This window comes from Dendrobates tinctorius, unplaced genomic scaffold, assembly GCF_039654945.1.
Source record: "Dendrobates tinctorius isolate UK_male_01 unplaced genomic scaffold, ASM3965494v1 ptg000014l, whole genome shotgun sequence".
NCBI lineage: Eukaryota > Metazoa > Chordata > Amphibia > Anura > Dendrobatidae > Dendrobates > Dendrobates tinctorius.
Window position 1 is genome coordinate 16,726,475 of NW_027361682.1, and position 10,596 is coordinate 16,737,070.

Sequence of the window (10,596 nt, forward strand, 5' to 3'; positions counted from 1 at the left end):
CGGAGCAGAGACCACACCGCCAGGAGTCACCAGGTATATACCCCGGCCCTCCTAATGGGTTGACCTCCAAATTCACGTTGTCTGAGGCGGGTTTGCGGCAACTCCAAATGGGGCAGTTGGAAGAGTCCGCTGGGGACGCTAGTCAGTCAGAGATGGGGAGGTGGAAGAGGTCCCTATTAAGAAGGGTACGGCTGGAGCAGGCACGCACGATTCGACATCTTCGGGGAATAGAGGAGTCGGTCGCTTTGGGAAAGTGACCTTGGGATCCCTTCGCTGCCGAACCCCCGTATAGTTGCCTATCAGCGCCGACAAGCTGCGGAATCCCTCGGTGCTAGGCCTCGTACCAGAATCACCTATTGAAGAGGAGCAGTTGATGGGCATTGAGATGCATCATGGGTTCCATTTACCACAGCTTCAGTGCCCTATAGCAGATAACCAGCAACAGAATCAAGATGAAGATGCCACATCTGGTAGCAGTTCCCAATCGGCTTCCAGAACCCCGGGAGGGGACCAGTATTGAGAATTTACAGTAACTCTCGTGACCCAGGAGGGATTATTTGCACCAGTTGTGCCTTTTTGTTTGCATATCATGGTTTTGTTTTTCCCAAAGTTGCCTAGTTTTTGATAGGCAGCGTTTCTACATTTGGAACTGAGGAGATCATGAACGCTGTATGATCCAAAACTTTTATTGTAAATAGTTGCACCTCTTTAGGTGCCCTCTCTTGGTTTTACTTAAGGACACTTTGTGAAGATGATGTCTACCTCAAAGGACACTGCAAGAAATCCCAGCTGGGAGCGGTGTCCAGCACTTACAAGAATAATTGTTTAAAGTTTTAATGCAAAGTATTTTTGATAATGATGTATCTTATGAGAGTGTTAGTAACTAAGATCCATACATGCAACACAGTTCCACTCCAGACCAGCAGGGGGAGCTCTGAACCGGAATTCAGGGGAGGAGTGCTCTCTGAGGGCCAAGAGGACGGAGTGGGCAGTTAGTAAATGGCTTTTACAGAGAGTGAGAAATGTTTTGATAGAGAATTAAGAATTAAGGACTGAACATGACAGGTGACGGACCAGATATTTGCGGTCAGCGTCTTACGCCTAGAAGAGAGAAAAATGATAAAGAAACGTGTACTAGAGAAGGAAAGCTGAATAATATTGAAGTGATAGTGAGTCACAGATAATGGCACTTAGAATGAAAAATTGCACTTTTTGACTTGAAATTTAGATAGTTAAATAAGAATTGTTTGTAACGTTCAAGAATAAGTACCTCCTATACTAGGAAGTTTAGTATAAGAATTGTTTATGCAGCATTATAAAATTTTGTATGTTACTGTACTGTCAACTTTGTTGTCTTGCAGTCCGCGGACGTGCTGTGTTTAACGGGGGGGTATGTGGTGCCCCTGAGGCTCGGTCGCCACAGAGGTACTGCACCTTCTCCTAAGGTGTAGTGCCACACCATCCAGGTAAGGTGGGAACTCCTTTCCATGCTCCAACACTCGCACCCCACACAACAGGGTAGTTCTGCACAACCACATTGCGGCTCAGTGCTTAGAGAGTAGCAGAGCACCTCTGGTGGTTCCCTGCATGGAACACTGGATGTGCTGGGAGGTGGGTGGAGTTTAGATACTTAAAAGAGTGGGAAAGTGTAGGATGACGAGTTCAGTCAGTGAGGTTCAGTCTGACAGAAGGTCAGTGAGGAAGGAAGCCACTCGGGAAGAGTGGGGATCCCTGGAAGAAGGGATGGAGGAAGGAGTGCTGCAGCTGCCTCAGTGATCTGAGCCAGCTGGCACGGGAAAGGAACAGAAGGAGAAAGACGTAGAACTGCAATCTAGGCTTCCATAAGAGAGAGAAGGATCGTACGGAACGAAGGAGTAGGAGAACAGAGAGGAGACGTGGGTTGGAAGAGGAACCCTGCCTATAGGTTCTCAGCGCAAGGCTGGGGCCCGGTCCCCAAGGTTGTATGGACACTTATGGTTCTGCAGCAGACACCGGTGGAGTAGTTGGCTGTAAATGCACTACTCCCAACTAAGACTTGGAGCACAACAGCAATTGAATTGAGAGCCAGGACTCTGGAGAAAGGAGTCCCCGAGAGAGGCTACAGCTGTCTGCCATACGAGTAGAATTGTTAGGAACATCTGACAGGAGGAACTCCAGAGTTCCATGGTACTGGAGATCTTCACACTTTAAGGTGCAATAGAGGAGTCGTTCAGGAAAGGTACATGTTGGCGGAATGTTGGAGAGGAGCTTTCCATCTGGCCTGGAGGTTGGCTGAGTCTCTGACCCGGGGGGACCCGGCCTGGAGGCAGGCACCCTTGTGTACCGCAGACTGTGAGCAAAGCTTTGGAACTGCAGGCCTTGGTGTCCTCCATTCATTCTTGCGCCAACCCGCTCAGCACCACTACATCTGGGTACCATCCTTTACGCTGCCTGCGCCTTTCCACAACCATTACAACTACACTGCCCTGGGACATCAGCCCTGCCTGTGGAGGGCTATACCATCACTGCTGCATCCTACCATCTGTCCCAGAGGATGTCTGCAGCGTCGGCTTAACACCTCCCTTGCCAAGCACCACAGGTGGCGTCCCAAACTTTTCCATTCCATTAACTACATATAAATTCCACCACTGACTTGGGTGCCCAGGGCCACGGTCCGGGTCACCGCTGCTGTGGCACATTCCCCTGACACCGGCCCGGTACCAAGTACCCCACAGCCCTGGGAGGGCGATCCAGGAGCACGACTATTGGACTGTATTGAAGGGAGTATGGATGGGGACATGTATCGTGACATTTTGGCTAGCAACCTCTTTCCATCAGTATGAGCATTGAATATGGGTTGTGGCTGGGTGTTCCAGCAAGACAATGACCCGAAACACACAGATAAGGCAACTAAGGAGTAGCTCCATAAGAAGCATTTCAAGGTCCTGGAGTGGCCTAGACAGTCTCCAGGCATGAAAACAATTGAAAATCTTTGGAGGGAGCTGTAACTTAATGTTGCCCAGTGACGGCCCCGAAACCTGAAAGATCTGGAGAAGCTCTGTATGGAGGAGTATGCCAAAATCCCTGCTGCAGTGTGTGCAAACTTGGTCAAGAACCACAGGAAATGTCTGACCTCTGTAATTGCAAACAAAGGTTTCTGTACCAAATATTAACTTCTGGTTTTCTATTATTATACTATTATATTATATCCGTAATTTTTGGATTATAAGATGCACTTTTTCCCCCCAAATTTGGGGGGAAAACAGAGGGGTGTCTTATAATGCAGAAATACCTTACCAGCCGCGGTGGAGCAGGGTCCCATGGTCGCTGCTGGAGGAGGCAAAAGTGGCGCGTTGCTGCAGACTACAGGCTGGGATGAGGGGATGTTCCGGTTGTGCGCGGGTGAAAATGGCTGTGGTGCTCCTCCTGCATTTTGTGAAAGCACGGAGCCCCCCTGCATATCCATTACTGTGATACAGTAGCCTCCGGGAACATGGCCGCTGGGGGCGGCGCATGCTCAGATTGAGATCACGGCAACGAGTTCTCGTCCCGAGAGCTCGTTGCTGAGATCTGAATCTGAGCATGTGCCGACCCCGGTGGCCATTTTCCCGGAGCCCCCCCACACATTCATTACTGCAGTGCGGTGGCCTCTGGGAAAATGGCTGCAAGGGGGTGGTGCATGCTCAGAATCAACGAGATCTCGTCCCAAGATCTCGGGAGACTAGATATCGGCACCCGAGATCTCATTGCCGAGATCTCAATCTAAGCATGCGCCGCCCCCCGGCAGCCATTTTCCCGGAGGCCACTATATCGCAGTAATGGATGTACAGTGGGGCACTGGGCTTTCACAAAATGCCGTCGGAGCCCCCCCCGCCCCACATAGCACCGCAGCCATTTTCACCTGTAGCGACGCACATCGGAACATCCCCTTATTCCAGCCTGAGGCCTGCAACAACGCGCGACTCTTGCCTCTTTCAGCAGCGACCCTGGGACCCCGCTTCACCACAGTCACCACCCCCAGTAAGCAATAAGACACATGGATTATAAGAGGCACCACCATTTTATTAAAAAAAGGTTTTTTTCCTATTTTTCTCCTCAAAATTTGGGGCGTGTCTTATAATCCGGTGCATCTTATAATCCACAAAATATGGTACTTATTTTGTGCAATAAAATGCAAATTAATTATGTAAAAATAATACAATGTGATTTTCTGGATTCTATTTTTAGATTCTGTCTCTCACAGTTGAAATGTACCTATGATAAAAATTACAGACCTCTCCATTCTTTGTAGTTGGGAAAACGGGTAAAATCGTCAGTGTATCAAATACTTATTTTCCACACTGTATAAGGAAAGGGGAGATTTACTATAAAGAAAAGTTATTACAATGGAATATCAATTCTCTTAAAGGAATAGTGTTCAATAAATAATCTGCACAAATTTGAGTTTATGTCTCCTTCTTTGTCTATGGTAATGTAAGAGTTACACACAAATTGCATCTCACTATCTACAGTATTGTGCAATCATCAAAGGATCAGTAGCTTCCAGCAGGCAGCAGCGGAGGGGTTAAAATATCTTGACAAAGGCCACGCTAGCATGCTGTCACTTACCAGAGACAGAGGTCCCCCTGCAGTCAGTGCTGAACCTGGAGCTGAGCGTCTCCTCACTTGATGTCCCTGACATATGTCATGCCGATAGACTCAGACACATAGTCATACTGATTGCTGGAGGACATTGAGCGACCCCAGGAAGAACAATGCAGGTGGGAGCCTCTTTTCTTAAAGGAGGAGGTGAACCTGTAAAACTTCTTGTGACGGTTTTTCAAATATTCCCTGTAGTTCTTGGTGAGCAAGGTGTACAAGAAAGGGTTAATGCAGCTGTTGCTGTAGGTCAAGCAGGTGACCAGGTAGTTAATGCACTTTTGGGTTTGGGACGAGAGCGGAGGGGACATGTCATAAAGTCTTATTAGCTGCCAGATCCAGAAAGGCAAGAAGCAAGCCCAGAAGACCAGGACAATGCTGAAGATCATAATTAGCACCTTCTGCTTCGGGGACCTCTTGTTCTCCTTCTTATTGATGGGATTCCTCTGAGATTCCAGATAAGTCCTGGCTAACCTGGTGTACAGGTAGCCAATGATCATGCCTGGTGCCATGATGCTGGTGCTGAAGAGTACCGTCAAGTAAGTCCTGTAGGCATCCTCACTCCACGTTGGGGCACACATCCTTTTCACCCCCTTTCCCTCTACTTCTCTTAGGGTCATCATGATCATCATTGGCAAGGTGAGAAGAAAAGATAGCACCCACACGGCAATGGCCATGGACTTTCGATAGCCCTTGGACCTTCTGACCGTGTCCAGAGGTTTGGTGACCGCCATGTACCTTTCGGTACACATAACAGTGAGGGTGAATATGCTGGCGTGCATGGTAAAGAGGTCCAAACTGAGCAAAATCCGGCACCCGATGTCCCCAAAGTACCAGTCTTTGACGAAAGAGGTGCAGACAATAAATGGGATGCTGGACAGGTAGAGGAGATCCGCCAGGGCCAGGTTGATGATGGATATGTACATAGATGCAGCATACCTCATGGAGTGGCACATGACCACCAAGGTGTACACATTGCCCGCCATTCCAGCTACATACATCAGGGATAGGATGGTACCAAATGTTGCTGTGATAATTAATTCCTCCATGCTGTACCCCCGAAGGTCCAGGTTGGAAAAGTTCCCCGGGCCGGAGGAGTTGGGCTCCATTAGAGTGTCAGAGCAGCCGGCCCGGGGAAGGGACCGTCTTATGGAGAAGACTGAGGTTTCTCAATAGCTAGAAACTGCAAAGGAGAGAGGGAGACAAGGGAGGGAGGGGGAGGAGAGAGGTGGTGACGACATCATAGCTCTCCCTCACTATCTTCTCCATCCCTTTCTATCTTTTACTCTACAGATCCCTTGTTCTGTCCCTTCCTTTGTGTTTAGCTCTCGTTTGGCTCTCTATCCATCATTTGTTCCTTGTGTCACATTTTCCACCCCTCCGCCTGCTTGTTTGTCCTCTTATCCTACTGCACTTGTCTCATTCTTCCCACTCTTTGTCCTCCACTCCTCTGTTTCTTTATCCCTGTAACTTTTGAAATGTTACCTTCCTATCCCTGTTCTTCACCCATATTCCTCCGCACTTCATGTAGGAGGCAACAGCACCCAGTATGGAATGGCACATGGTACATATTTTGCACTGTGTTCCAGGAGTTTACACTTGTCGATTAGCTCTTTTTGATTTCATGCTATAACCCGATCCATTTAGTTATACCCCATTAATGCTCCATTGTACTCTGAACACAGCAATCTTTATGGCAATCAAAGTCAGAATCAGGGGCCCCTGGAGAGTGGAGAACCTTTCCAGGTCTTTCACATGTCCATTATAATGAGCATAGAGATCCAGCAGGGAAGTGTGAAATGTGTGTTGATGTCAGGCAGCTGCTAAAAGGATCCTATAGTTTTATCTTTGACTATGATTGTTTAATGTCTTGCCTATTATATTAATGCAGAATATACTCACCTATGATCCAATTTTTCTAATTAGAGATGATTGAATCAAATCAATTCCAATTAAATTTGTATTGAAGTTTTGGGAATTCTCATGAGCTGGCCAATTTATGGACACCTCCATCTTGCACCCAGAGAAGAACCACACGATCTGTGGCATGACAAGGAGAGCATCCCTATAATGCCTTGCAGCTATCACATCACATGGTATAGCATAGGCAACCAGGTGGGACTATAATAACTTGTATAAAAGTCATAGAGACAAAGCTCACAGTGATTGAGAAAGGGAGAGAAATCCATAAAACACTAAGTAAAATGTACAGATAATGTGTGACAGCACAGCAAGGGAGAACAGTTACCATCCATGTTCTCGTAGTAATATATGTTGAGGTCACTGACATTATTAAAACTGTTTGTCTTAAAGAGCTTAAAATGGCTTGGATGGAGTTGTAAAGTGAACAGGGCGGTAGTCATGGGCGAGGGGCTGTTGTTCTCCCACACCTTGGCACTCCACAAGTAAAGTCCCGTCTGCCGTGTGCTTTGTGTGAATTACAGTATATAACACTCACTTTTAATCCAGAGGGCTCCATCAGTTCTGCGATGCGGAATCCGGATAGAACCACACAGTCAATCACAGGCTCTTTATTCATTTTCAACAGTTCAACTTTACTCAGTAGTTCAGTCTTAGTCATGGATACAGCATAGTATGTTAGATTGGTAACAGTTCCTTGAGCCTGCGCCATTCCTTTCTTTACTGGCACTCCTTGCCTCTGGAATGTTCCACTCGGCACCGCAGCTTTCCAGAATCCTGACCCGATCCCTGTCTGTGGATCCCTGTCCATTTCCCTCTTTGGGGATGAAGGCAAGGCTGGCTCCTCCATACCTTTTTCAGTCTGTTGGCCTCGGATGTCACAGGATAGACCACCGAAATTTTACGTAGCTGTTTTCATGCTGAGTTTTCCCTCCGCTTTCTCAGTATCCACGAGACCTTTAACACTCTGGCCCTGAACCACTGCTTCTATAACTCTTGTCTGATAACATCATATCTACAACTTTGCTGAAAAAAGAGAGAGGACAGCACCTCCAAAAATCATACAATGATCTAATGCTTAGGTTCTTAGTTTAACATTCTGATCAGACTGTATGAAGCCCACTGCCACGTCATGGCAAACCTAGTAGTGGGTCCTGCCACCCTAATTGAGTGGACCCATGCTCTGACCACCGCCACAGCGGCAATGCAGCAGCAGAGCAGACGGCCTGGTATCTCCAGACCGTGCCGCTCCACCAGCCCAAAACCACAGCAACAATGGCCGTCACACAGCACCAGCACCAAATGAAATGTGTCACGTATACCTGTCCTGTGAGACACGACCCGCAGGTCAGTAACTGAATCAACAAGACAAAAGGGGAACACCAGGGAAACAGTTACAACGGTGGGCCCTGCAATAGGGAACGGGGACGTGGAGACCTCCTGCACTCCCCTGAGGCAGTGTCCCTGAACACTCCTAACATTCCCTATACAGGCTCTTCACCTGTCGCCAAGCAGGATACCTGAATCCCTCACTATCCCTGCACCTATCCCTTGCTAGGGAACTGGATAGCGCAGACACTGGTCCCACCGCTGCACTAATACACACGAAGGAAAAAGGGGAAAACACCAAAACACTTATCTTTCTCTGCTGCAGTCACCAGGCAGCAGAGTGCACCACCAGATCAGCTTTCAGCAGTGTCTCGACACCTCAGAGCCAGCTGCTACTTTCACAATCTTTCTCTGCTGCAGTCACCAGGCAGCAGAGTTCATCACCGGATTAACTTTCAGCAGTGGCTCGACACCTCAGAGCCAGCTGCCACCTTCACCATCTATCTCTGCTGCAGACACCAAGCAGGCAGAGTTCAGCACCAGTTTCAGCAGTGGTTCGACACCTCAGTGCCAGCTGCTACTTCACCAGGTTTGGAATCCAAACAGGACCTGCTATCACCAACACCTGCTGATACAGCATGTGACCTTATATAGCCAAGGGAGTGGTCACATCAGCAGGGAAACCAACAGACATGTAATAACACCTGTGGCCACCGGGGGCAAAAACCCATATTAAGGCTGGTTTCACATTTGCGTTTTTTAGCGCTGGAAAAAAACGCATACCTGCGCATGCGTTTTTTCCCCTATATTTAACATGGGTGCGCATACCTGCGCGCTGGTAAGCGCATGTATGCGATTTTCATGCGCTGCGTTTTTTTGGGGTGTGCGTTGGTATTTTCCAGACGCAGCATGTTGCATTTTTTGGCCCTGCAAAAAAGCGCATGCGCACATATGCGCACGTTTTGCGCTAAAAATGGCCATTATAGCCTATGGATGCGCATATGTGCGCACTGGCATGCTCATGTATGCGTTTTTTTGCATATGCGTTTTTTTTTTTTAACCATGGAATTTAGGGGTTTGGGTTAGAGTTAGGGTTAGTTAAGGGGGTTTAGGGTTAGGGTTATGGTCAGGGTCAGGGTTAGGGTTGGGGTTTGGGTCAGGGTTAGGGTTAAGTATGGTTTGGTTAAGGGTTAGGGTCAGGGTTAGGGTCAGGATTAGGGTTAAGTATGGTTTTGTTAAGGGTTAGGGTCAGGGTTAGGGTTAGGGTTAGGGTCAGGGTTAGGGTCAGGATTAGGGTTAAGTATGGTTTTGTTAAGGATTAGGGTCAGGGTTAGGGTCAGGATTAGGGTTAAGTATGGTTTTGTTAAGGGTTAGGGTCAGGGTTAGGGTTAGGGTTAGGGTCAGGGTTAGGGTCAGGGTTAGGGTTAAGTATGGTTTTGTTAAGGATTAGGGTCAGGGTTAGGGTCAGGATTAGGGTTAAGTATGGTTTTGTTAAGGGTTAGGGTCAGGGTTAGGGTTAGGGTCAGGGTTAGGGTCAGGATTAGGGTTAAGTATGGTTTGGTTAAGGGTTAGGGTCAGGGTTAGGGTTAGGGTCAGGGTTAGGGTTAAGTATGGTTTTGTTAAGGGTTAGGGTCAGGGTTAGGGTTAGGGTTAGGGTCAGGGTTAGGGTTAGGGTCAGGGTTAGGGTTAGGGTTAGTTAGGGTTTAGGGTTTGGGTTAGGGTTAAGTATGATTTGGTTAAGGGTTAGGGTCAGGGTTAGGGTTAGGGTCAGGGTTAGGGTTAGGGTCAGGGTTGGGGTTAGTAAAGTCATGGTTTGGGTAGTGTGAGGGGCCACCTAAAAATGTTGGAAAAAAACGCAAACGCGGTAAAAACGCACTAAAAACGCATACAAACGCATAAAAACGCTGCGTTTTTTTCATGCATGCTCATAAAAATGCTTGAAAAAAAACGCAGCAGTTGTATGCTTATGTATGCGTTTTTTCAATGCGTTTTTTTGCGGGAAAAACACGCTGCAAAAAAAAGCAAGTGTGAAACTAGCCTAAGCTCCCAGGCATGAAAGAAAAAAAAAAGGTTTAAATGAGGGAATCCCGAATCTGACACAGATCCAAGAATTGGACTGTGACAAAAGGAGTCCCCATCATCCCCAGTGAGGAGAGCCATGCGCCACAGCGGCAATGCAGCGGCAGGGCAGACGGCCTGGTGTCTCACAGTACATATGATGCAGTTCTTCAGTGAGAGCAGAAAGGGGGTAGACTCATTACTTTGCAGTCTCCTGCTAATTAAAATCATCTCTGCCAAATGGAAGGAGAGCACATCCAAAGGAAAAAAAAAGGACAGATCATGCAATATGCTGAAAAAAGAGAGGACAGCACCTCCAAAAATCATACAACTGTATCTAAAATCAGGAATTACTACCTCTGATATTACCAGTGCCCTTCCCTAACTGGTGCTGCCCTAAAGTACAGTGCCCTCTATAGTACTTCCCAATCCTAACTATGCTTAGCACTCTTTAGTAATCCTGTTCTCAAGTCCTAAGTTCTTACCCTAATACTTTCCCTTGTCTTAGCACATTAACACACCATTATAGAAGTACATTTACATCATCGTTAACACAGTATATGAGTCATCGACAGCATTAATATGAAAACATTATGTAGCCTTATTCACAGCTAAACAAAATTGTACCCATTTTATTAAGAAGGGACGAGAAGCTTGATTGTCCCTGACATC

General features: G+C 47.3%; 1 protein-coding gene across 1 annotated transcript in view; it reads right to left on the reverse strand.

Annotated features, from left to right (window-relative positions):
• Positions 1 to 5,811, reverse strand: part of LOC141072435 (urotensin-2 receptor-like) — a 56,743-nt gene extending 50,932 nt beyond the window's left edge. Inside the window, exon 1 of the mRNA XM_073559705.1 lies at positions 4,588 to 5,811. Coding sequence (XP_073415806.1) covers positions 4,641 to 5,726 — 1,086 coding nt within the window. The 5' untranslated portion in view covers positions 5,727 to 5,811 and the 3' untranslated portion in view covers positions 4,588 to 4,640. The remainder of the gene's footprint in view (positions 1 to 4,587) is intronic.
• Between the last annotated feature and the right edge of the window lie 4,785 nt (positions 5,812 to 10,596).